The sequence below is a fragment of the Pogona vitticeps genome, chromosome 3 (genome assembly GCF_051106095.1).
Source record: "Pogona vitticeps strain Pit_001003342236 chromosome 3, PviZW2.1, whole genome shotgun sequence".
Lineage (NCBI taxonomy): Eukaryota > Metazoa > Chordata > Lepidosauria > Squamata > Agamidae > Pogona > Pogona vitticeps.
Window position 1 is genome coordinate 32,621,222 of NC_135785.1, and position 27,827 is coordinate 32,649,048.

The following is a 27,827-nucleotide window of genomic DNA, read 5'->3' on the forward strand; positions in this document are numbered from 1 at the left end:
TCAATGGGGATAGCTTACTGTATTTTGCTGTTCAGCTGAAATGCACCAAACTACACATTAACATGTTAAGAAGAGGTGTTTTTACATTTAACATGTTTTTAGAAGAGGAGAAAAACATCTGTCGTAGCGTGTGATATCTGTGATTGGCCACTAGGAAATTAACAAAAGCTGAATTTGCATATTCTTGTTGAGGCATGTATTTCTCTTGTGGGTGGGGAAATGGGCTAATAATAAGGAATATACATTCCTTGCAATATTTGTTTCTGACCTTAATGTGACTCTCTCATGTGAAAAGGAGAGGACAAGGCAAAAAGGGCGCACAGAACATTGAGACTTCATGTTGTTTGTCCTCATGAACAAACCATGGTTTGTCATTACTATTAAACTTATTTATTTGTATTTTTATATCACCCAACAAATAGCAAAGGCTACTGTGGCGGTCAACCCTTTGTGGCCCCTATTTCCTTGGGTCTCACAAAGGTATACACGCCCTTTTCGCTGCCACCAGTTATTCTCCTAATACCAATTCATGTCCCACTCAGGAGCTGCCACCCCAAAGGGTCATATAACTTAGGAAGCAGGGTTTTTTTTGCAGACGATACTATACTAGTAGGACTTATCTCTGGGGATGATGAGTCTGCGTATCGGGACGAGGTATTACAGCTATCCCGCTGGTGCAAAAAAAAAAACAATCTTTTATTTAACATCCAAAAAACCAAGGAATTCATAGTGGACTATAGGAAAAAAAGAGCAGACATTCAGCCACTGTATATAGATGGAGTTTGTGTGGAACAGGTGGTTGAATGTAAGTTTCTTGGGACTATCATAACAAATGACCTGACTTGGAGTGCAAACACCGCTGCGTTAATCAGGAAGGCACAACAACGGTTGTATTTTCTAAGGATTCTTAGAAAGCAACAATTGACTGAGAGTTTGTTAATCACCTTCTATCGGAGTTCGATTGAGAGCATATTATCCTACTGTCTCTGTGTATGGTTCACAAGCTGCACAGTGGCAGAGAAAAAGGCAATTCAAAGGGTGATTAAGTCGGCCCAAAACATCACTGGCTGTTCACTCCTCTCTTTGGAAAAATTGTATAAGAACAGATGTAAGAGGAAGATATCTAACATACTGAAAGACTCCTCTCATCCGGGATATCAGCTCTTTAAACTATTACCATCAGGAAGGAGATTCAGGGTATTGAAAGCAAGGACAAGCAGATTCAAGAACAGTTTTTACCCAAGTGCAGTATTGAGTTTAAATGCGGGGCCATAGGTTTTTGGTGGAATTTTAATTGCTGAGAGAAAACAGGGTATCTATATTTGGATGGTGAAAGTTGTGTATATTTTAACTTTTTTTTGTAGTGTTGTCCAGTTTTACCTTGGGGAAGAGCACCTCATTTCGTTGCACCCACTTGTGAGTGCAATGACAAATAAATTTCTTATGTCTTATGTCTTATGTCTTTTAAATTAAGTATTATTTTATTATAGAACAAATCAAAAGGAAAATCATAATATAACTGTTTCAGGTGTTAAAGTATTATTAGATCATGTAGTCAATCACTTTTATTTTATTATATTTTAATTGTTGTATGCTTAAAATCAATATCCCTCAGGTAGTGTTTATACATTCATTCCTGCTTGTTCAATGTGTTTTAAACTTTTCAATTTCCTCTCCTAACCCCCTTATATCTATTCCTAAACACTAACACTCTCCCTTCATCTTCTGTTCCTGACTCTTCCTATCTCTCTCCCCTTCTAACTCCAACTGTCTAACTGTCCCTTCAACTCCCTAACTGCCACTCTAGTTCCGCCCCCCCTGCTCTATCCTTAACTCCTCCCCCTTAGCTGCTGTGATGGACAGGCAGGAATGATGTCACCTTTTTGCATTCCACTACAGCTACTACTCTGGGCGGCAAATGAATAGATGCACAAGACATAACATAATAGAGGTAATATAAAATAGCAAAGGAAATGTCACTACTCAGAAAGGTGACAGGAATATTTTCCAGTTGTCCAGAGAAGACCTAGGAATGCATGATGTAAAGTAATATATCAATGATCAAGTAACTGTCATACTGACGTCTTCTACAATCCATTTCTTTCTCTTCAAAATGGAATTTGGGCTGGCTATAGCTTTAACTGAAGGAGGAGGAGCTATTTTGTCAGGATTTACATAAGCCTATTTATTAATACCTCTGTTGGCTGTATATCTCGGTGGGTCAGAGCAACTGGCAGCAGAGGCAGGATTTCTCCTAGGACGCTGTGCCTCCTAGGAGAACAACCAGCCTGTAAAGTCTCAGCCATGCTGCATGGTCTCGGAGCACTACCAGAAGGGAGGACTTGTAAACCAGTTCTGACTAGATCATCACTAGAAAACCCCAGAAAGAAAGATGATTTTGCGCCAAAGGCAAATTACTTTTTAGGGTAAATAGCCACTTCAGAAGAGGAAACTGCTTTCTTGCAGTTTTTAAGCTATGTATATGGCACAGAGGAATGGTATAAACCCATACAGCAGGGCAACATTGCTGAACCCAACTGGAAATCACCATAGCTGCCTGAAGGATCAAACAAATGTGAAAACACATTTTATCTAATGTGCCATTTGGCCTTCACTAGTATTTGGGAATGAAAACCATGATTTAAGAGCCCCAGAAAATACTGAGTTACAAAGTTATTGAGAGAAGAGGCGCTGTACAGTTTTTCTGAGAGGGAGTCTCAGTTTTGATGGGTACAAATGGAAAATATATAGAATTATTTGAAATGGCCTGTATATTAGTGGTAGGGCTGGATGAACAATTGTGACTGGGAAATAAAAAGAACAAAATGGGGTAAGTGTAAATTATCTGCTTCATTTAGTATTCATTATGGTTTCATATACAAATTGCAAAGGATTGATTTAATGGATCTGTAGCACATGCATGAACCAGGACTGCAGGGTACGGAGCTCAAATCTGATCACCAGCTGACTTTTAGCTGCAATTCCCCTCATCTACATTGCTAATATTGATGTCTTTTATTTAATGATTGAAGATATGCACCTTCTAAATGATAGTGTATGCAGTTTTTAAGACTATACCATCACAGCATTATCTTCTGGAGGATAATTGCATATGTTAAACTTGCAGCAAAACTGTAAGTGACTATTACAGCCAGTATGAACTACTGTACTGTATATAGATATAACCTATGACTCATCCATTTACAAAGACTATTCTTTTTTTCTTTCCTTTTTTTAAAAGGAACTATCAGACACACACAAATTGCTGAGGCCTGCTTTACATCTTGAATTAAGGCATGTGTTAAGCTTGAAGAATATTTTTTGCTTGACTTGTTAGATCCACATAATATTCATGGCTTAAATAGATGAACAATACATGCCTTAATTCAGATAAGGAAATAAGTTAACCTGCTGAGCAGTAGAGTTAATGTCAGTTAACATCCTGTTTTCAGTAAGCAAGTAAAAGTGCATGAAGTATATTTGCTTGAAAGATCATTTCAGTAACACACCAAAACCCTACAAAAATACAGTGAAATCCAAATATATCATAATGTTCTAAGAATTAGTGCTCCTGAATGACTCCCAACTTTTGTTGTGTATTTGTTTGGAGGAGGAGCAACATTAGTCTGGGGTCTACAATATATATAATTGTTTACCTTATTATGAGCAACCACCTTGAGAGCAAAAGTTGCCAAATAAAGTGAATTCATGACAAAACTAAGTTGATTTCGGGATTCTTCTAAGAAGTCCTCTAAGCCATCATACCAAAGTCTTTTCACATCTGACCATACCATTCCTGAGAGTGAGAAAGAGAATTTAGTCAATGGGATATAATAGACTTGTTTGACACTGACTTCATCTTTTAAATACGTAACAAGAAGGCATTTCTTTTCTCCTCTGAGGAGCATATAAGGAGGAGAAGAATTTAATTATGTCTACTGTAAAACAGGACTAGGTTAGGTCTAAACATATGGTTGGGACTTCAGTGAACAGTGCAAGAAGTTCAACATGCTCTATGGAACTTGACCTGAAACAGCAGCTCTTCAGGCCACATAAAAACCACTTCTGAAACTGAAGAAGCTTTCAAAAGCAGTTTATAAAACCATTTTAACACATGCATACATATTTCTAGGAGAAAGACAGCACAGAAGTGCAGTTCATAAATAAGGATATTCAATAACATTTTGACAACAGTAACAACATGTTATTACGGCCACAGACCTGATAAAAGGATATTCACATTTCCAATGACACCTAATTCCAGGAACCCTGCCTTCTTTCAAGCAGCTCAGCACTGAATGGGAATATGATGATTTCTCTCACTCACAAATCTTATATAATTAGGAATGTCCACACCACCCCCACCAAACTGCTCAGATTTAAAGGGCATTATTTGTGTTTTTACACAGGTGACCTAAACAACCTATGCGTCTCCTTTGTAGTTTCTGCCACTTCCACATATGTAGGGAAATGATTCTGCTGTAGAGAGCATATTATTAATTACTTACTCAGGTTTTATTTGGGCGACACCAATGAAGGGAGAAACTACTAGACACGTCATCCAGCACACATATGGGTAGGTGAGTGACTTTTGTTATTGTAGGTACATTAATGCAACTCCTGGAATGAAGACAGCCCAATCCAACTGCAGACCTTATCTGCCTGGCTCTTCCATATAGCCTATATTGAGTATTCACTGACATCTGGGACTGCATCATTGACCAGCAAAACTCAAAATGAGGGGCTCCCCTAGTATAGCCAATGGAAATGGCCAGTGTCCTGGAAAAGTGTGTCTATATTCTGCTGGTGCAAACGGCTTGGCTAGGTGATAGCTGATGTCAATAGAAGCTCACTAACTTTCTCATTTGAAAACATCTTTAATTAAGTTTCGTTTATTGGAAAGTCTGTGTTATTTTTGGAAAGGCATAATGTAGTCCATTTAGAGAGGAAGCACCCTTGTAATATCCAGAAGGAAAAGGGAAAAATTAACAGGGAAAAGGTTTTTCCCCTGTTAATGTTGTCCTTTACCTTCTGGATATGCAAGCAATTAGCTTAGCAATCCTATGAAAACTGAGGAAATTTCCACAGAAGCACAATGTTCCACACATTGCAGCTTCTGCGGCGAATGATAAAGTGTTTAGCAGACAGATATGAGCCATACCTTTGACTTTTGGAGGCGGTGCTCCTGTCAAAATTTATTCTAATTTGGAATGCGCATGTGCAGAACCCATGTGTTGTTATCACCGAGACCATAATGACAAAGCATTTGTTTGCTAGTGCAACAGTCTTTGGATCAAGCCATGAATTCACAAGAAGTAAAGTTATGTGATTTGTTTGTCCCTTACTACCTAATCATATTCCAGTTTTTCTGTCAAGTCATAGAGAAAGACCCTAGATGTCTCTACTTTTTTCTAATGAAGGTTCTGTCATACATATTTGCCATCACTCGCTAGAACCATTTTATCTTTGAAGGTATTAATAGATTTAAATATTTCCAAACATGCAACACAAAAACTTACAGGTCCTCTGTCTGTAGTAGCAATATACCAAAGTTCAAGCAACTAAGAAAATCTTGAATATCATGTTATTACCATTTAAAGATTAGGCCTTCCCTAGAATTAATTTAAGCATTTGTAGCAAAACAAAAACATAAGAATGGTTGTTTAATTTATATCCAGAAAATACAAGCAAGGGTTAGTGCATGTATTTTAAAGAGAAAAATGCTGAAAAGTTGTAGCCAGTGCTCCCTCTGCTGGTATTGTCACTGCTCCAAATAATCTACAACTGTTTCTGAAAGATGGTTGGCATTCTTATAGAAACTGAACTGTGCATACTTAATGTCAGTACTCAGGCTCCATTCATTCTGCCATCTCTCTCCTCATCTAACAATGAAGCATGTAAAAGTTATACTTCAAGCTACAAGAATCCCCCAGCCAGCATATCACTAACTGTTCTTTCAAATCACCAGGGGGAGACAGCACTAATACTGTGACGTAGTCCATGTCACAAATACATAGCATTGTAGTGGGACACACAGTTATTTCTTCTGCTTTACCACCTTCTGCTTTATTTTTATTACTTCAGGCACCTTTCTTCACAGTCTGGCTCATTTCCAATAGCATAGCTGGGGAGTGAGAAAGTTCCTACCACAATAGAACAAGGGAGAAGCTAAGAAAAAGTTGGGATCTCCTCTCTGTTACCCATACACTTTTGCTGTAGAAGCTCTGTTTCACCATAATACACTTTTATATATGGAATAATATCAAACAAGCAAATAATTATGGGTGCTCACATCACATCTCAACTGATTGTGAATCATACATTGGTCACTTTCTCAGTATATCAATACAGAAATTAGACCTTTTCAGTTCATATAAAGGGCTTTTCAAAGCAAAACCATTTTCTAATTGGTATTATTTAATTAAATATTTACATTGCACTTAGAGCACACCTTTTTATTTAATTGAAAATCAATGCCTCGACTAATATAGTGATTCTAAAATATATGCAGGCTTAATGTCAAAGTGGCCCAGATTATATAATCACTAGAAAAATACTTTGAAACTGTGCATGGTTTGTTTAAAAAATAACAAAATATCATCCACATTAAAAACAATATGCCAAATTAAGATTATAGAGATGTTCACGTTTAATGGCAATGTTTTGCTTTCTAATCACATAACATTACTGAAGATGAGAATTTATTTTGCATCCATGTTATACTTACCGATAAGCCAAAGGATAAGAAGGTAGTCTATTCTTTCCAATGCTGGTCCCATTGTGTTTTTTTTATCTTCATTGTACACAACTGAGTATAAGTTAAGTAACAGTAGAAATGTGAAATATGAAGCTCCATGAATAATAAACTTCATAAAAGGAGTATGAATTATTCGACCTATTCGAGATTTTGGCGCTAGTAAATAACAAACAGAGAGCAGTGGCCAAAAGATGCCAACAGTCAAGACTGTCAAAATCTTCTTAAATGTGTGCTTGCGACGGTAACCAGCCATCTGTCCAAACCAGACAGTATTGAGAAATTGCTGGCAATTAGACTGAGAAACAAACTGCAAAAGGAAAAGGTTTTTTAAATATGAATAGACACTCTCTACAATAGCCAATATACTCAATATTCAAGCTTTGTTCATTCTAGTAAGAATACAGGCAAAAATAAGTACATTGCAGTAGGAGTTCAATAATTAACATTTCATATTACCTCTCAGCAATGGCGCTATTAACTACAGACAGTTAAGCAAACCTTAAAATAATTCTACCCATAACTATGCTATGCCAAATTATCTGAACAGTATCACACGGGGCACACAGCAACAAGAGAGGAGCAGATTTTCCATTCAGATGACTAGCAATCTTTTCAAACATATCTCGGATGTCAGAATTTTGCCGCGTCCTCGTAAGGTAAAAACATTATTTTAAATGTTAATGTTTTAAATTTTAAACATTAAATATTGCACAATATTTTGAGCACCAGTCAACTGATGCAATTTAGGAATAAGAGCTGTAGTACCATTGCATATTATCAGCCAACAGAAATATGGTGCAGTGTAACTAAGCAGGCAACTGTGCAAAACTGGTTGACTTCCTCTGTACATTTTGGTTAAGTACTATAATAACAACAACAATAAATACCTCCTTTTGATTATACTTAATAGCAAGCTTTAGGCGACTCAAATTCATTCTCTCTTCTAACAGTCCACGTTTATCCACATGCTCATCACTTGCTGTATGATTCAATATAACTTCAAGCTCCCGAGAATTCCGTGCCTGTGCAAGCAAATCTTTAGCAAAGGTTTTACACTGCTGGGCTAGCTCTTCATAATCGTTTCTAAGAAATACAGAAGGTAATGGATATTAATTACTTTTGGTGCTAAAATTAGCTTAAAAGAACAATGGTCCTTCCTGAACCTAAACCAAATAATGGACTTGATTAAGTTAAAATAAAAGCAATTTAAATGAATTAATTAAATCACCAACAAAAGTTTAAAGATATCATATAATTTAAATGAATTCTTTGTGTAGTCTCTGCATTTCTTTTATGATGCATACTACACGCTTTTTTCACTGCAGAATTGTCTTTTTAAAGAAAAGATAGACAAATGAAATAAATATCTGTATTTTAAAAAGAATATTTTTACTCTGCTTTTTTTCTTTAAAAGGATCCAAGGCTGCTTACCACAATTAAAAGACAATATTTAAAAGCTAAAAACAGTAAGTATACAAATACAGTATTTAAAAAGGAATTAAGCAAGGATTACAGTTTATTAAAAACAGTAAATAAAAGTAATACTACAAAAAGTTTAAAAACAACAGAGCACAACAATCCATTTAAAAAAAAAACCTCGGGCTACCAATCACTAAGGAAAAACCTATCTGAAGAGGAAGGTCTTTGCATTCTTGCAGAAGGACAGCAAAGATGGGGCCAGCCTAGCTTCCCATGGGAGAGAATTGCGGGAGCAGTGACAGAGAAGACTCTCTCCTGTGTCCCAATGAAGCATGCCTGTAAGGGTAGCAGGACCAAGAAAAGCCTACTCTGATGATCTTAATGTCCAGGCAGGTTCATAGAGGAAGATGCAGTCTTTTAGATAGCTTTGACCTATAGGTTAAAACCAGCACTTTGAATTGTTTCCCAGAAATGGATCAGCAATCAATGGAGCTGCTGTAATGGGTGCACTATATGTTCTCTGTTACCAGCCCCAGTTAGTAATCTGGCTGTAGCATTTGGGACCCATTGGAGTTTCCAAACACTTTCCAAATGCAGCCCTACATAGAGTGCATTACAGTATATCTAACCGAGATGCAACTAGGGCATGTGTTATCATGGCCAGATCAGACTTTTCAAGAAATGGGCACAGCTAGTGCACTAGTTTGTGGCTCTTTGTTTACATATAAGGATAAGATCATTCAGTAACTAAAATCCTATTCAGTTGTTTAAGAACATATTGTATCAACCTATGAGGGAAAGCATACTGGATCTATCCCCCATCATTGCTTCCAGTTCCTGCCTATGCATGGATGGCGACACATCTGAAGTGTAAAGATTCCACTATTCATGAGACAAGTTTGCTGTCTTTGGAAACTAAGGGTTCCAACTCTCATGGAAAGTCTTTATGAACAGTGAAGATTTCTGCTTTAGACCATCCACTGACAGGAGGGCAACAGGACCAGTAACAAGGGTGGGAAGCAACTAGCATGCTGTCCTTTCTCAAAATTTGATACAATTGCTTTTACATTATTTAATAGGACTGAAACTTCTCAAAACAGAGTCTGGTAGTTCTCCTCCCACTAAAGTTATTGCCATGCAGCAGGGACTAAACCACAAATACTGTGGGTACAGTGCAGTATTAATTTACTACAGGGAAGCTACTGCATTTGAAACAAAAGCAGCACAGCAGTTCCTTAAAAACTGAAGATGTTCAATTGCAGATTATGCCACAGTTGATATAGCTGCTGTGAATCTCTAAAGTAATTGAAGTGCTCTCCAAATCAGTTCCATGCGCTTGACTTAAAACAGTTGGCCTTCAGCAAATATTTACAATTGGTTCTCATTCATTAATAATATGACATTTTATTACTTACAGACTGAAGTTGCCAATGCAAACACATTACTTAAGGAGTAGGGTCTATCAAACAGTGGAAGTGCATTCAAGATGTATTAAGACAGCACTGTAAATGTTTTCATGTAATTTACAGTTTATAGTTTTGATTTTGTTGACCCACTTGTTATGTAAACAAAACCAGTTACACAGTACTTAGAAACACAATACTGCAAATGGAAGAGTAATACAAGGTGAGTCTTTATTCATACCTGAATTCAACCTCTACAAGACTAAGTTCTCTTAAATCTGCACTTAGCTCAAAGGCTCTCAGAATTGGATCTTCTTCTGTTAACATTATTAAGGCAGGACTAGCCAAACATCGGTAGATGTCAAGTCGGAATCTGTGATTAAAAAGTTGAACAACACAGTTTACTTGCAGTCTGCTTAGCACTAGAGGTGTGGTATACATATATATATTAAACACCATGTCCACCAAGACAATTGAGTACCTTATGCTCTTCCTCTTAAATTACAGTCCCATGCTGTCAAGTTGATTCTGACTTATGACAACTCTATTTCAGAGTTTTCTACATAGAAAGTACTCAGAAGTGGTTTACCATTCCCTTCTTCTGGAAGCGCACTGGGACTGTGCAGTTTGTCCATTACTACACAAGCTGGCTGTTCTCCCAGGAGTGACAGTTAGGAAACAAACTCCCAACCTCTTGCTCCAGAGCCAAATACTCTGAGCTATTTATCCAGTTCATAGATGTAAATTAATGAAACAGTATGATAGGAAAACCTGCTGAATTTCATATGCTCAAATAATGTGGTGATCTAAATTACTAAGAAAATGGTATAAGCTTAGTCTCAATTCAATAGACATACTTTTCAATATTTATTATATTATATGAATGTTGCTTCAACATAGGAATTCATCACTTATATCTAGACATTTTTTGTCAACAATTTTTCTCCAAAAACATTTTTACAAACCCAGCAGCCCACATACACCGTATGTTAACAAATTAATAATGAGCTGAAAGGGAAAAAAGTATCAGCTTTCTATGTTCAAAAACCTAAACTAAGTTCTTTGGAAGTGCTATGGAAAAATAAGGGAAAACTGTATGCATGAATAAAGAATAGTTGCTGTAACCTGGAGTGCCGCAAACTATCTTTCTTGTTCTTTGCTGTACATAATGTGCATTCACAGCCCACAGCATGAGGTTTGGGTAGTGACACGTCTTGTTTTAACAGCATAGTAAGGATTTCATAGTTGTTTCGATGTGCAGCCAAAATTACAGGGGCCACATCCATGGTTGTTGAATATTCTGGATTCTGAATACGTTCCATTAATTTCTGCAATGAAGAGAGAAGTTGCAGAAAATAAAATAACAATAAATAAAAGATTATTAGCTCAGATTTCAAAATCTAGATCATTATCCTGAATCCATAAATAATGTATTTCTCGAAGTTTTGTTCTTTTTACATTCAAAAACACATAAATTAATATAACTGAACATGTTGTTTTCTCCACAACACAATTTAATAGAGGCATCTCTTGAAAAGACTGTTGAGAAACCAAAGTGAAGACCATTTAAACATTATGGACAACATCTTATTGCCTAAATGCAGAGTGGAAGAGCAACAGAATAAGCCCTCCCCTACTCCAGCAAGCTTGCTGATGCATGACCATTTGCAGGACTGATCTTGCAACCAGTGTGAATGGACACATGATAGTTAGCCTGTGGCAGTAGGAGGACTTTTACATGATAGACCTTCCTTTGTGCTTTTAGTTTGAATAAAAAGATTCAAACAATAATTGAACAGTTGCCTTCATTCAATTTTTTAAAAGTCTATAGGGCTTTCAATAAGCACCCCTACCATAAGACAGGACTGAGCAAACTTTTCCCCCTAGAGTCACATGTGGTGCCATGTAGTGGGCTAGGAGCTCAATATGCATGCATGCATAAATACATGCAGACACACACAGAGACACAAACATGTATGGTCTTCCCTCTCATTGTGTAGGCATATGGAGGTCTAAATCTCTCCCACTACTTGCTAACATCAGGGGATATACTGGAAAAGCATTTGAAAACCTCTCCCCCAGCAACCAATTAAACTCATGTTTCTCTACTGTTGTTTCAGCAGCAGAGAAACAGTGGCATCTGAACTCTACAGCAGAAACCCTGGGAGGTGAAAAAATTAAAGCCTGCTCCCCCAATGATCCTTTAACAGATCCTTGTTTTCTCACAGCTACTAACATTGGAATCAAAGCTAGTCTGAGATGCTTAGCAACATCAGTCTTGGCTGCATTGAGACTGCTTGTAGGGGAGAAGAACTAGAAGCGATCAAGATTGCAGCAGCATAAGAACAACATATTTGCAAGTTCTGATTGCTGGGAAAAGAAGAGGTCTTTGGGCAGCTGGACATATCAACAACACTTGAGCAGCTCATGGGCTCCACAGGTGCCCTATATATATGCCATAACCATCACTGAGTAGACTGAGCCCTAATGCACTGCTTTATGCCTTTTTCTCCTTCCATAGATACAATCCAACCACACACATGTACACAGGCCGATCACATTAAACAAGAGTATCTAAAATGATGAAAAATGTAAACATTGGACAATTCATTCACAAGTGATCATTTAAAACTGAAAAAGCTGGTATGTCCCTCAAATTTAATTTAAAATTTAAGAGAAAACCACTTTGAAGACTAGCCTTGGAGATGATTTTTCATACTACAAGATAGACAAAAAAATAAGTACAGTTTTCATTTTACTATATGCATCAAGTTCACTATCAGGCTTCCAGTCAGTTTTAAGACATCCCTGAGTCTAATGATCTACAATTCAATCCACTGATTACCAATTTTTTTGAAAAATCTAATCTTACAGTGAAAAAAAATCTGCTCAAAACATTCCCACTATCACACACTCACACACACACACACACACCAAAGAGATCTTAGTTGTACTGTTGTACAATTATTTAAACAAATACTAACAACAATTGTTGGTCTACTGGTTCGCTTTGGTCGATGATTAAGTAGTATATCCACAGCCCCCACAACTTCTGAGTCAATAGCCACCAAGAGTGCATCTGCAGACTGAAGAAAATTAAAGAAGTAATAATAGACTAAATACTATTGGAAAAAATATACATTTTAAAGTTACAAATAAAATATAGAGCCAACACAGATAGTCTTGTTCTGAAAGATCAAATAAAAATAAACCAAACTGCAAACAGATTGTGATGGTTGTTGTTATGATGATGATAATGGTGGTGATGGTGGTAGTGATGAAGTAAGATCACAATACCTGACACCCATAATCCAGGAGAAGCTGTAAGATGTCTAGATTCTCATTTTCAATTGTTATGGTAATGGCATTTCTTCCAAGCACATCCACACAATTTATGTTCATTTCACCAGAGCTATTCTCCTCCAAAAGTTTCTTCACCATGTAATAGTCACCTAAACCAGTAATGTACAAAGACCTGTTTCAGTACACCAGGGTATTGTAATTTGCAAATATTATACTGGGAGCTATCTGCATGTGCAGCAAGGTGTACCACCTATACTGATGCAAAACAGTTTACTCCCTAGGCTAACCAAACTAGTCTCAGGGATGGTGTTGGAGTCTCCTTGGCTTGTTATGCTGGAGAATTTCAACATCTATGTCTTGTCAGGTTCAAGATTTCACACCTGCCATGACAATCATGGGTGCATCCCAAATGGTTATCTGCCCCCACATATGCTGCAGGACACACAGCAGACTTATTTTCCTGTTTGGGTGGGAAGCTAGTGATCTGGGTGTAGAACTATCTGTAGTGTTCGAAAGTGAGAATTCAATAATAATATGGTGGGATTCAGATTCACTGAAACTCAAAGACTTTGAAGGGGTTCAATTAAGATGATTTGCCCCTGAAACTGATGGATCCAAACGGTCTCCTGACAGCTCTTGGGGAACTTCTTCATTCCGCAGGCAGCCCTCTCAAAGTCCTGGCTGACCTCTGAAATAAGCAAATTGTCAAGGTGGTAGATACAATAACTCTTACGTGTTTCTTCTCATGGAGTGGAACCAAACTTGCTTCATAGGGAGCTGGCAGCAACTAAGCAAGTGGGACACAGACTAGCAACAATGACAGGAAACTCACAGCAGATGCAACCAAACACAGCCTAGAGTCCACTGGAAGGCCTACTCTGTGGCAGTGATGGCAGCAAATAAGTCCTTTTCTGCCATCGCTGAGTTTGCACAGGGTTTTCCAACAAAGCTGTTCAAGTGATCAAGGATCCACTATGTTGTGGAAGAGAGTGCAGAAAACTCATTAGCTTGCTGTGAACAATGTGACTGATAGTTCACAGGTAAAATTGCTCAGGTGCATTCTGATTTTGACACCGCAGTTGACACAGGTCCTGTGAATGTAACTTTGACCACTGCTAATCCTGTGCTAACAGATAAGTTTCAGTTTGTATAGCCTGAGGATGTGGACAGTATACTAGGAGAGGAGAGCCATCATGTGTATGCTGGGTCCTTGTCTTTCCAGGTTCATAAAAGTAGCTGGGGGAACTGACTGAGTGAGTTTAGGGATTGGTGAATTCTCCCTAGAGCAAGGCAGAGTTCCAGCCTGCCTTAAAAAAGCAATAATGTGGAAAAACCCCTACCTGAATCCCACAGTATTGGATAACTAACAGCTAGTCTGAAACATTTTTAAGCAAGGTTCTGGAGTGTGGTGACTTCTCAGGTATAGGATGGGAGAAATTATCTAGACTATTTCAATATGGCTTCAGGCTTGATTATATAGCAGCAACCTTGGTGGATTTCCTATTCTGGAAATTAGAGATGTGAAATGTATTCCTGTTGTTTCTGCTAAAACTTTCAGTGGTTTGCAAAATCATCAACCATAGTATGCCTCTGGGTGTTTTTTCTGGTATTGTTTTGCACTGGCTCCAGTCATTCATAAAAAGTCAAAATCTTTTTATGAAGTGGGGCAGTGGGGAAAAAACCTGCTTGATGCCCTGACTGTTGGCTTGTGGTATCCCTCAATGTTCTCTTCTGTCCCCCGTGCTAATATATACAGGAAACCACTGGAGAAGGTTGTCCAGAGTTTTGCAATTTAGTGCTACGAGTATGTCTAACTCTATTTCTCCTTTGCATCCAATTCTGGGGGATCTTTTTTTGGTTCCAAACCCAAGTCTTCTGACAGTAACAGACTAGATGAGGGTAAATAAATTGAAGCTTAATCCAGAGAAGACAGAGATGTTACATTCCCCTTGAAAACACAGATTCATGGCTCCCAGATGCTCTGGTCCTTGCAGCGGTAAGGAGTGTGTTTGCAAAGTTAAAAGTAGTGCACAGTTATACCTAGTCCTTCAGATGTCTGATCTAGCCAAGCAAAATTCCTTAATATACACTCGAAGCACATCGTCGTAATCACAATCAAAATAAGTCTTAGTGGTCTTTCTTTTCTTTAAGTTTTATTAACTTGCATTTGCCTGACCCCAAACCCATTCTTTCCTATCCCTTTTACAAATAAATCCATGCATTTGGAAGAACAAATCTTTGAAGAACACCAACATGTTAGGACTAGAGAATACCCCTGCACAGGTAGAGGATTCGGCCCCGTGGAGCCAGATGGCCCACTCACTGATGCACTAACGCCGCAGGGTCCACGCTCCCATCGTCCTATCACTCCAGAGATCATGATTGCTGAGCCACTCCTGGCAGGAGGCAGGATGACAAGCGTCTCTGCCAGGAGTGGCAGCGTGGGGGCCGGACCCTCCACCATCTCTAGTTAGGACCATTATAATATAGCATTTAAGTCTTTAAGAGGCAGCAGAGTTTTTGTTTTTAATTTTGTTTTGTTTCTTGTCTGATACTTGAGGACCACTCGCTCCCACTTTACCTTATAAGCTAATAAAACTCTTGAGCATGTAATCTTTCAACCAGCACTCTTTGGGGGTGGGCAACTTTTACTCCATAAAAACAGAAGAAAAGGAGGAAGTGCTATTTTCCTAAGAATCGGTGATGCTGGGAGTAGGAGAGAAATCTATGCCAATTCCGTGCCTCTTAAAAAAAAACCACACACGCACACATACAAATCCTGTCCTCATCAAGTAGCGACACAATCGAGATGCCTAAAAGGACCAGGGACTGTCAGCTTCCAGCCAACCTGTTTCGGGGACTGAAGGCGTGACCGGGGCTCGATGTGCCCAAGGAAGGGGGTCCGAGAGGGAGGCCTGCATCCTCAGCCCCCCACCCCCGTGGGGGGTCTCCTCCAGGCTGGGCTGATCCGACGACCAAGACACTTCCCCCCCCTTCCCCGCCTCTCCCTTCACGGTGTCCGTAGGAAGCCAACCCCGGAGGAGGGGAAAAGGCGACCGACCTTTGTCGCAAGCCAGCAGAAAAAGCTTCTCGTCGAGGGTGGTCTCCTCCTTCACCTGCCTCACGTCCTTCAGCGCCAGGAGCTTGTTCGGGGAAGCCGAGGCCGACGGGTCGGCGCTCTGGTAAAGGGCAGCCATCGCGCCGGCTTCTCCGGGCTGAGGCCCATCAGGAGAAGCCTCTCCCAGGGACCTCCTCCCTCAACCTGCTAAGGCCGGCGACCCACCGGCTTCATCCGCCGGCGCCCGAGCGCCTGGAGGGGAGCCGAGGGAAAGAGCGGGCGATGGCGGAGCTGTCAAATTGGGAGGGTGGAGGCGATGAGGCCGCTCTCGGCGCACGCGCAAAAGGCTCCGTTTTCTTTCCTGCGTATGAAGTGACTTCCAAAAAAAGGTTTCTCCCTGAGGGGTTGAGAGGCGCCCGCCTTGGGCTTTCCCTCTGGGGGTGAGCGGGGCTGGGGAAAAGAGGGGTCGGGGAGAGAACCGGCTTCCGCGTCTAGGATCTGCTTAAGGATAGTTTTAACTACACCTGCACTCCCCCCCCCTTTTTTTGGTTTGTTTTTTAACCTTCCCCACCTGTGCCACCCTCACCCTCTGGACTAGGTAACCAAAGGTATCATTTTGGAACTTTTCACCCCATTTCACTCCAAAAACGCACTGATTCTTCTGCAGGCCTATAACCTTTCCCTTTCAAAAAGACATGCTCCAAATATAAATTCCATGCATATCTTTGAAATCATTAGGCTTTGTCATTCCCTTTTATTAGTTTCATTTCACATGTTAACGTATCATTTAGTTGCTAAGCTCCACATTTCTTTATACCAGTCTTCAAGATTAATTTGTTTCCAATTCTTTGCAAATGTTAATCTTGCTACTGTGACCATTATAACAAGTCCAAGTTTAAGTTTATTGTATTAGCTAAAAGCAGTCACAATTGTTTAAAATACAAATACAATCAAATAAAATCACAGACATATAAAATAATAAGAGACCATTCATATCTGGGAGTCTCCCGCACAATTGATCGCAATGGCTCTCAGGAAATTAGCACGAATGTTTCTGGCTGCTTTTGCAAATACCACTGTTCTGTATGTAATATATGGGTCACAATCCAAAAGTAACCTGACCACCTTTGAGTGCTTTCCTCCTGTGGAGCAGCCAAAATGTTTCCCAGGAATTTTTCTCTGGGGTTTTGATAGACCTGACAGTTGAGTAAATAGTGGACAACATCCTCTATCTCACCTGCTCTGCAAATACACAGCCTTAGATGCTTGGGGACATTCATGTACCTGCCATCTAAGACAGCGGTTGGCATGGTTTGGTAATGGAGTTCTGTGAATGCGGTTCTCAAGGAGGGAAAAGTAAGTGTATGTAAGTATTGCACCCTTGAGTGGTTTGTTTTCAGCAGATGCTACCAGTGAGAGAAATTTGAAGAGTGGGTTAAGGATAAGTCCTGGTCATTATCCAATTTGTAGATCCAGTCCCTCAACATTCTTTTAGCCCCAGAAAAAAACAAAAATATCTGTAGATAGGGATTTAGATTTTAGTAGGGTTTGAACTGAAGTTCCCCAACCGCCACTCTTCCATTGCTCTACCATACAACGTTTAGGTAGACAGTGGTGGGGCATATTTATTTATGTATTTGTTTGTTTGTTTGTTTGTTTGATGATTTGATTTGATTTGTATCCCGCCCATCTGGTCTATGTGACCACTCTGAGTGGCTTCCAATATAATACAAACAATTAATAAAAACACAGTTACATAAATCTACAAATGAAAATGTGGAAACCAAGAAAATAGAGTAAAAATAAATTAAAGAGAAATGAGAGTATATAGTAAGAGTAAGTATAGTAAGTACAGTAGTAAGAGAGCATAGCTAGAGTTGCCCTGGATTTAATGGACACCATATCTGTCTCTGTTCTAAGAAAAGCTGCTGGGGTCTTTCTGTTCTTTTTTAAGATGGTCATTCTTAATTATATTTAGGAGGGCGATAATTGGTGATATTTGAATATTTTATCCAAGAATTTCTCTAATTTCTTTAAAAAAAAAACAGCCCCTGTTCTTTCTTTCCTGTTTCACAAGTCCACCACTTTTAAAGTGGGGGCGTGAGGGAGTCAATTGCCACTATATTTAAGAGCAGCCCTTCAAAGTTTATTATGAATAAACCAGGCACGTAGTTGCCCAAAGGATGCCCAGATAGCACCCTCCTTTGTCCACAGACCCCAGTTTATGAAGAAAGGCCAGTGTGAGAAATGTGGCCCTTTGTATCCTAAACTGATTTTGCAGATCTGGAAATTCTAGGCGGGTTTAGTTAAGGCCCATCCAAAGCCCAGATTGCTTCCTGCTTGTCAACTTGGGTCCTAGACAATAGAAAACTCAAAGGGAAGAACAGTTGGGCTGGACAGAAAATGATTTTTCAGTGTTGGAGCTGATATCATGGTATGTTTGTGGTACGTAATGTCTCCAATTTTTGCATTGCTTAAGAAACCTGCTGTACTTTTTCAACCAGATATAACAATAGCTCTAAAGAAATACTCATATGTCACAGCCATGCCCCTGTCTAACTGGTTTTTTTAAATTAAAATTATTTGTATCTTGCCTTTCATGACAGAAATCCTTCCAAGGCCGCTTAAAAGTATGATAAAAGTAGATTAATAAAATCAGTATGCACAATATTTTAAAACAACTGGAGCGAGGTATTCTAAATTGGGCTGAGAAAAGGAGGTGAAGGCAAAATGAATGTGGTGGACTTGTCAAAGTTAGACATGACTTAGCAGTGATGGTGGGATGCTTAAAGTAACTTTCGAAGCTGCAAAGGCCTAGGCTGGTCTTTACCCTTTCCTCTATTTCATTTTTCAGCTATTAGCACTCCTGTTACCTGTCTTCAGTTTAAATCATGCATTCAGCAGTAGTTTTGCTGTGAAACGATGTCTCTTTGGACACTGTCTTAAAATGTACAAATTGACTTAACTGCACAGATTCTGATATGGCCTAAACAAAGTAACTGTCTCAGCATACTTTCACACAAATTTTGGTCTTCTGGGTTAAGATGTTTCACTGTGTTTATTCAATATGTGGGCTAATGATACGAAGTCAAGGATAATGTAATTTGGCATTGGGAGTCATCATTTAGCGCCATATCGCTAAACACATCACTTTTCTGATTTCTAAATCTATATTGGCTCAGGCTTACTTAGTTTTTGGATGGCAGATCACCAAGGGACATCACTGATCTCCCATCTGAAACCTGGGGGGCTTTCAGAGTTGCTAGTCAGAGATGATCATATTGAGGCAGATGGGCCAAAGGTCCAACTCAGCATAAAGGAGTATCCTATGTTAGTGGATACTTTTATGGTTCCTGGGATATGTGCAATTTGGAAATAGTTTTTCTTCAGCCATTTTATCTTTGAATGTCACAATTGAGGGAAATGTTAGTATTGATGAGAAGCAACTGAACTCATTGTTTCAGCATTTAAAACAGTGTTTTCCAACCTGGAGATTGTGGACTCAAGGGGGTTGCAAAGTGTTTTCTGTCATTTAATGGGTTGTCTTATAAGTGTTGCAGACCTTGATAAATAATTTCTTCATTGACCTTTCAGTGCTGGGTATTAAAGTTTGCATGTGTATGTATGTATGAGAAACAGGTCCTTTGGAGGAATAAGAAGTTTTGACTTTCTGAGAAGGGATGACTTTATCCCATCAAAAATGCCTTTTTGTGCAAATGTGGTAGAGGGGTTGGCTATCATAAAATGGGATCATGATTCAAAAAAGGTTTGGAACCACTGATTTAAAATGAGAACATATGAGTATACGAGTACATGACATTCTTGCCCTTTTGCACTACAATATAGTTTGCAAATGGGTTATTATTTTTATTGTTTAGTCATTAAGTCATGTCCAACTCTTCGTGACGCCATGGACCAGAACACGCCAAGCCCTCCTGTCTTTCCCGGAGTTGGGTCAAATTCATGTTGGTAGCTTCGGTGACACTGTCCATGTATTAGATTTTTTTTCTCTAGTACCATATCACCTTTTCCCTAGAATCTCCATATGTAGCACCCTGTTATTACCACAATTTATCACAGTGTGACTCCCACCTTCTGTGTATAATTGGTTTAATTGTATTTCCACTCCCAGTTATTTAAAAAAACTCAGATGGAAAAGTTGATTAATTGTGGTTTTATCTTATTAATAACTATGGTTTTTAATAGGCTGTGATTAGGAAGCTGAATATATATGCTTTCTGATGAAATTTTAAAAAGCCTGCATGCTAAAACATTTGAACAAAAATACATGTCAGCTAAAGCAAGATGTTAAATTTGATTAATGTGTGTTCAGTTTCAGATATGACCCTTTAAAAAAAATTAGGGTAACTGGTACTGAGTTAATACACATTTCTTGTAAAAATCAGCAGTAGAAAACACACACATATTAAAAACATTTACAACAAAGTACATCACATGTAAAATGATACCCCAAACAGAACCCATATCTCTTTTATTGCTTACAATATACCATTTTTAAAGTTAAGATATTTACTCTGATTGCAATGCTTACTTCATAAATAATTTTTGTTTTGCTTGTTGCTATTGTCATACTTGTGCTTTATTCTAGCCTACAAACCTTAACAATTATTTTGTTTTTTCTCCTTCATGAATAAAGGTAAAGGTTTCCCTTGACATTTAGTCCAGTCATGTCCGACTCTAAGGGGGTTGCTCATTGCCATTTCCAAGCCACAGAGCCAGCGTTTGTCTATAGACAGTTTCCATGGTGACATGGCCAGCGTGACTAGACATGGAACACCATTACCTTCCCACTGTGGTACTACCTATTTATCTACTTGAATTTTTACATGCTTTCAAACTGCTAGGTTGGCGGGAGCTGGGACAAGCGATGGGAGCTCAATCCATCGTGTAGATTTGATCTTATGACTGCTGGTCTTCCGACCTTGCATCATAGAGGCTTCTGCGGTATAACCTACAGCGTCCCCACGTCCCCTCCTTCATGAATAGTTGCTTGATATTACAGATTTCTACAGTAAAATTCTCAATGGATTAATTTAATAACTCATTCAAGTAGCAAGTTTTGCCTGTAATATCAGTGTTGCAATCCAATAAAAATAATAATACTTGAATTAATCAGCTATCTTTTAATAGTATCTCTGTACTATGATATGTTACCCTACCCCACCATAAATTGTATATAATGATGCACTGTAAATTTAAGGAAGTTTTCATACTACCATAACCTCAGTACACATGCATTTTTGGAGGACTAAAGGAAGTGTAAAATACAAAAACTAAATTCCTCAATAAAGTTTACGCAGTTGGAAGATGAGCCAATGGGTTATATGTTCAAAGTTCTCCACAAGAAATTCCATTTATCCTTCTCTTACTGTCCTCATCCATGATTAAAGCTTACAATCAACAACAGTCCCTTATGAATCCATCTTCCACCTCAAGCAAGATTAACTACAAATTTTGCTTATCATTACTCACAGTTAAGAATATTGAAATAACTACAGTATTAATCACAAGGAAAGCTGTGTTACAGAGGGGACTTTAATAAAGGAGTTGTGATCTTGCCCCTCATTCACATATATCAGTGTATTATGGCTATGCCGGTCTTTGTTTAAAATTTTATTTTCCATGTCAAAGTACAGTAATACTCTAACACCAAATAGCCCTCAAATATTAATAAGTTTTTATTACCTAGCAACTCCAGAAAATATAATATACTGTATCTTCAAGAGTCAAACTGTACCTCTCCAATTAATGAAGTATGGTTTTAAGCTATTAACCTACCAGCTAAATTAATAGTGAAGTTTTTTACTCAGAAAGAAGTGCCGTGCAGTGAAACTTACTGAATATTAGGTTAGTTATAATTTGCTTCTTTTAATTTGTACCCAAATAGCAATAGAAATTTGAACAGTCCATCATACAGTAAGACAAGGACACTGATTTTTTGATCAACATAATAGGGTTGGAACAAAACGACATCAGACTTCAAAGGTGTCACATGCATAAAAGTACATGTTAATAATACAGTAAGCAGAATCTTAGTTTCACACTAGCTACTAAAACTGCTAAGTCTGATAATTTTTGCACTAAGAAAACAACACAGATTGTATCGGTTTAAAAGGCTATATAATGCTGTAATTCTGAGTGTAATTATTGCATTGTGTTAGTAATGTTAGTTCACAATTTAGTAATAAATATAAAACATATCAGATGAAATCTTATATAAACACTTATTTTTTAAATAATCTTGCTATACATCTGCACATTTATGTATATAAATTATCTTTGTTTTACAGCTACTAAATTGCATTAGTCTGTAAACAATGAGGCATTCATTGTGTTTCACATGGCAGAAAATATGAAAAAAACTTCTTTATTTTATTTTGTTCAGTCCTCTTGCCATCAAGCATGCAAACACTGTCATGACCATTTTTGGCTTCACTTCTACCAAGTCATCTGGTAGGGCATATATACAAGCACCAATTTTTCGAGCAACGGAAATGGCATATCTTGGAGAGAAAAAAGAAAATATGCATGTTATTAATCAAGCATCATTTAATTGATGAGATAAAGTAATTTTATTACATTGCGTCCAATGATAGCTTTTACCTAATGGAATGTGTTTCTGCCTGGGAAGCTAGACTATTTTTACCAGTTCTTCTAACTTAATGTTACCTTCCACAATGTCTTAGTCTGTTTTAGAAGGACCCCAGTACTTGAGCAGGTTTTCAGAGTGGCCACAGAATAACATAGCCATTGTGTCTGTTTAACATGCATTGCTTAGTAAATGTGGGCTGTAGCAGCAATTCCTCTATCTTTGAACAATTTTCAGCACAGATATAACTCTGTTGTTTAGTATTTTGAACAACCTTCCTTTGTTGCACAAAACTGATACAGCTATTCAATATAAAATTTCCAAATGCAATAAAGACTGTAAAACTACAACACTGGAATCATAGATCATAAAATAATGGATATAATAAAGAACAAAAACACAGCAAGTAAATGCATAAATAAATAGAAGGCAGAACAGGAAAACATATTATAATAATCCAGTGTATAAACCACCAGAGCATGAATGTCAGCAGATTTTCTATTTTCCAGTTCACGTATCAGCCAAAACTAATAAATATGTTCCAGGACAAGATCATGATCTAAGATTCCACCAGCAGTGCCAGGTCTAGAAGTATTTACAGGCTACAAACCTGGCATCTTAGAGAATTATCACACCCGGAACACCCAGACATCTGACCCAATAAACTCCCCACTATCATCCCGTCTGATGTATCTAGTTTGTGCTCTCATCTGGGTCATAATTATCACCAGACACTCATTTAGGAATTCAAATAACAACTGGAAAAAGAGAGACAGATCTAGGTGTCACTAATGACACTAAAACTAACAGCGGCTGACTACAACTTATTTATTATAGCTTTTTAAAATAAACATTGGATTTTTATAAATATTTCAGCAAACTGTAAGGCCGTGTTCACATACTCTATAGCTTCCCATCTGATTGATTTAGAACTGCATCATTAATGTGAGGGTAGTAGTATTTGAGGAAAGAGAAAGAAACTAGCACAAGGTGTTTAAATGCTGGGCTATGGGCCTCTTCCCACTTCTGGAATAAACTGGCAGAGGGATCTCACTTTTTTTGAATCCTGTCTAACATCATGTGGATTTTAGCCCAAGTCCAAACTTTTTGTGATAGTCTGTGCATTCTCACCTTTCTGCCATGGGGCAGCAAGGAAAACGGAAAGGGAAAGGAGAAACACAAGAGGAAAAGGGGCAAGGGTTGAAGGTGGGAGAATGTGAGGACAGATGCCTCAGAGGGTGAGGAAAGGGGCAGGGAGGGAGGCAGGAGGGTGAGCAGGGGGCAACTGAGCTGGTGAAGGGACAATTGGCAGGCCAACTGGGGGAGCAACAAGCAAGGGGGGATTACCAGGCCAGCAAGGGGGTGATTGGGCAGGCAGCATGTTACAGTAATCCAGACAGGATGTAACTAAAGCATGTGTCACTGTAAGCAAGTCAGATAATTCCAGGAAGGGGTGCAGCTGGCCAGTTCTGTAGTAAACTGGGGGCACTTTTGCCTCCACCCCATGGGAGAGGAAGTGATTGTGTCAATGGCCCCAGCCACTTTCCCATTTCAGTGGCCAACCAGGGCTTCAACAGGATCACCTGCCAAGGTGACAGGAAATCCCTCAAGAGTTGTCAGGAAACCATTTGGATCCATCCACTTTCTGAATTGGACTATATTAATAGGATTCCCACCCTGACAATGACTACAAGTTCCAGCAAGTCTAAAACTCGTCAAGAAGTGACCTGTCCATGAGAATAGAACTGGAGTGTTCTTCCACACTCAGATCAGCTTCTACTGCCCGACATAGAAAACCAGGTCCAAAATGAAGTCAGGTATCACTTGGGACAGACCCATGATGTCCTCAGCTGCTCCTGATAAACTAGGTGTCAGCATGGACATGAAGTCTCTCAGCACAACAAGCTCCTAAGATTTGCACAGCTCCTATGACATTTGCAGTTGCACTTTGTTTTGAATCAGTGCTCCTAGCATTCTAGTCCATGAGACACATTTGTAGAAGACTGGTATGTGCACAAAACTACTGTGATAATAATTTAAAGGATTGGATGCTTCTTTTGATGTGGATAGGAATATGCATTTCCCCATTAAAGGTCACTGGTTGCCATTCAATGTAGTATTATTTATGTATCATTACCTAGAAATTAAGAAACAAGCTGACAGACATGAAATGCAAAAATACCTCTGCTAGCAAAGAATATTATTCATTTCATAATTCTGACAAAGAGAGTTCTACTCTATGAAAGTTTGGTTTCTCAAAAATGTTATATTTCAAGGTTGTCCAGGGTTGTTCGTTGTTTTTGCTGTAACAGATTAGCATAACTAAGCCGCTAATATTATTTGACATTTGCAATGGGAGCTGGAATAGTCTTTCTGTGTTTAATAAGAGAAGAAAAAGTGCAAAAAGGACTTACTTAGCATTATTCAGTTTGTCTGCATCAGTAAGGTCTTCCCTCTTGATCATTTCTGGACGGACCGCTTTTGGTGCAATGGCATCTATTAAATCTAGTACAGGTAAACTGGTGCTAATGGATTTGTCCTATAAGGAGAAGTATTAAAATGCTTTATTATGAATAATAATTGTTTTTTCTATAATGTATGTATCAATATGTTTTTTCTTTATCCACTGTTACTAATCTATAAATCCTAATTCTATGGTTAGCTGTATATATCACTGGATTAAAAGCTGCATTCATGTATTGCTGGAATAACATGGTTCCATTAAAGACTATTAAAACAGTTTACTGCTGAATCTTTTCCTTCATGACAACTGGCTGACATTTTATAACAAACTCCTTTTTTTCACCCAGTTGTCATCCATTATAGAACATCTTGATCACAGAAAAATACTATCCAATGGTTTTTAGAAATCTTTTACATCTGCTAGAATATTTCCACATGTTTGTATTTTCAGCCTGTTGATTTTCTTCTGTAATTAGGGCTTCCTTCTGCTTGTTTATAAATGGCATAATCTACTTATTGCCGGAAACCAAATACTACCTTGAGCTTGCTTCTGAGCTCTACATTTTGTTCCAGGGATACTGAGATTCTTGTCCTCTCTGCCTTAAAATAGAAGATAGTACTGCTATAGTCCCCTCCCAACAGCTAAAGCAGATGGGCAGTTTGGTTCATGAGAAAGCAGCAGGAGGTGCCAACTGAATGATGTAAATAGCTTTATTCCTTGAGATTCTCAGCATATTATTCCCTCTAGTAGATTAAAGTTCAAGATTTGCTGACATCTTAAATGTGATTTCATTATCTGCCTATACTAGAAATATTACCATGTATACAGTGCACTTAAACTCAGCACCTGCTTGTCCTCTTTGAACTATTAAGCTAATGCATCTCAATTCTGTATGCCATAAATTCCTGTTTTAATACCAATCAGTGTGGATCATGTCAGTCTTCAATTACTGTACTCTTCCTTTGTGCACCCCATGTTCTAGTGGCAAGAAACCAGTTTTAAAGACAGAAGGAAATTGATCAACTCTCTGAAGATTTTAGATTAATTCTTCATAATTTCCTTGGCACTTGTATTTTTATTAATGAATAATTAATCTTCAGAGCACTATACATATTAAATTACTGCAGATTTACATTAGAAAATAGTCCTAAGCATTATAATCTCATTTTGGTACACCTGACAAATCATTCAAATAAGGCTATAAAAAAAGAATCCGGTTAATTCTACTGTAACTATTGCTATTGAAGAGTGAACCTTTGATGTGCCAAATATCTGTCATGGTTTTTGGCACAATGTCCTGTATGTGCATGGCTTTTGATGGTGCCTCTTTGAATATATAGCTGTGTCTGTAAACTGCAATCATAAATATAGGTAGAACCTCGATGGTATCATGCAAGCAGTGTGTGCAATCTTCTTGTCTGTTGTGCACTCCAACACACCTGGGTTTCCCAACTTGTTGCAGGCCCATGCACAAGATAGACAGCCAACCAAAATGTGAAAACCTTTTCCATAGCTGCCTGTACACACACAGTATTTCAGCCACTGTTGCATGCACGTTCATACTGCTGTGTAAAAACTAATAGTAGCATCCATAATTTTGCTCTTTATTATTCAGCAAATATTTCTTAATATATTACCCGAATTTTGATACCTTTGTGAAACATAAATTGGTTCTAAGTTGTGCTAGTCATATTGTTAACTCTCTCTTTGAATCCTTTTGTTATTACGTGTTCTCTCTGTTAGTTTTATTGTAACATCAAATTGCAAAAGTCCCCCAAACTTCACCTCTACCTAAAAAATGGGACAATTAGTTAACATTGTTCGCTAAGAAAATCATCTTGAGGGTTTCAGGATTGCTTATTGTATTTAAATCATCCTGCAATGCACAAAGACCTTACATTTTCTATGAACATGTTTCTTCTTTTGTTTAAACAGAATATATATACATAGATAAAAGTTCAAGGTCCTTTACAAATAACTATACAGACATGCACAATCCTATATCTATATCACCATGTGCTTTTCTTTTAAATAGTATGCCTTTGAGATTTCACATGCAGTCTCAGAGACATTTTGCAGCCCCTTTGCAGGCACTTTAAGGAAGAAGTAATATTGTGTCTATGGTATAAATATATTCCTATCAATATTCTGTATCTAATTAATGTACATTTTCTTCCTTTGCACAATAACTTTATTACCTTGAAGCTAGTTATTGAAGTGGTCTTATTTGCATTTGTAAGAGTTTGATTCACCCATTTAATAATAGTTTCATCATTTATTTTCTCCCCCTCTCCAAGGTCTGATAGTACATTCAAAGTGTACCTGCAATAGAAAGAAGATGGTATTTGCAACTGATTTGCTATTTCATTTTATAGATGAAATTGAACTTTCAGTGACAAGCAGATGAAGAACCTGTTGGGTGGAAAAGCTTTTGTATCCCATAAGGAATGAGAAATCCTCACCTTCTCATTAACTGCCATACCAATGCCAGTGTCAGTGTTGGGTTGCCTTCATTGAGGTCCTGTCCACCAATACCAACCAGTGAGAACTTGGCTTTGTTCTTCCCGAGCTCCACTGCATAGTTACAGTTTTCAATCTAAAAGATATTTGTTTACAGAGAGGAAAATCAGTAAGGTTAAGAAACTACAATTAGTTTGAACAAAACCATTTTACCATAATGTTTTGTGAGAAGCAAAGCAGCCACAGTACCAACACAAGAACATTCATAAATTTAATTTACATGAACATGGAGGGAGAAAAATTAGACAAAAATCAAACAAATGATGCATGAATATTTCAATGTGATTAAAGCA

At 38.2% G+C, this 27,827-nt stretch overlaps 2 protein-coding genes across 2 annotated transcripts in view; both read right to left on the minus strand.

Moving 5' to 3' along the window:
• TRPC1 (transient receptor potential cation channel subfamily C member 1) overlaps positions 1-16,223 on the minus strand; it is a 33,456-nt gene extending 17,233 nt beyond the window's left edge. Inside the window, exons 1-8 of the mRNA XM_020801996.3 lie at positions 15,944-16,223; positions 12,877-13,031; positions 12,564-12,665; positions 10,705-10,907; positions 9,821-9,952; positions 7,645-7,840; positions 6,728-7,064; positions 3,657-3,796 (exon numbers count right to left, since the gene is read on the minus strand). Of these exons, the coding sequence (XP_020657655.1) occupies positions 3,657-3,796; positions 6,728-7,064; positions 7,645-7,840; positions 9,821-9,952; positions 10,705-10,907; positions 12,564-12,665; positions 12,877-13,031; positions 15,944-16,079 (1,401 nt within the window). The 5' untranslated portion in view covers positions 16,080-16,223. The remainder of the gene's footprint in view (positions 1-3,656; positions 3,797-6,727; positions 7,065-7,644; positions 7,841-9,820; positions 9,953-10,704; positions 10,908-12,563; positions 12,666-12,876; positions 13,032-15,943) is intronic.
• Positions 16,224-20,098: 3,875 nt separating this feature from the next.
• PLS1 (plastin 1) overlaps positions 20,099-27,827 on the minus strand; it is a 61,286-nt gene continuing 53,557 nt past the window's right edge. The window contains exons 13-16 of the mRNA XM_020802005.3: positions 27,477-27,610; positions 27,213-27,336; positions 24,965-25,089; positions 20,099-22,464 (exon numbers count right to left, since the gene is read on the minus strand). Of these exons, the coding sequence (XP_020657664.3) occupies positions 22,329-22,464; positions 24,965-25,089; positions 27,213-27,336; positions 27,477-27,610 (519 nt within the window). The 3' untranslated portion in view covers positions 20,099-22,328. The remainder of the gene's footprint in view (positions 22,465-24,964; positions 25,090-27,212; positions 27,337-27,476; positions 27,611-27,827) is intronic.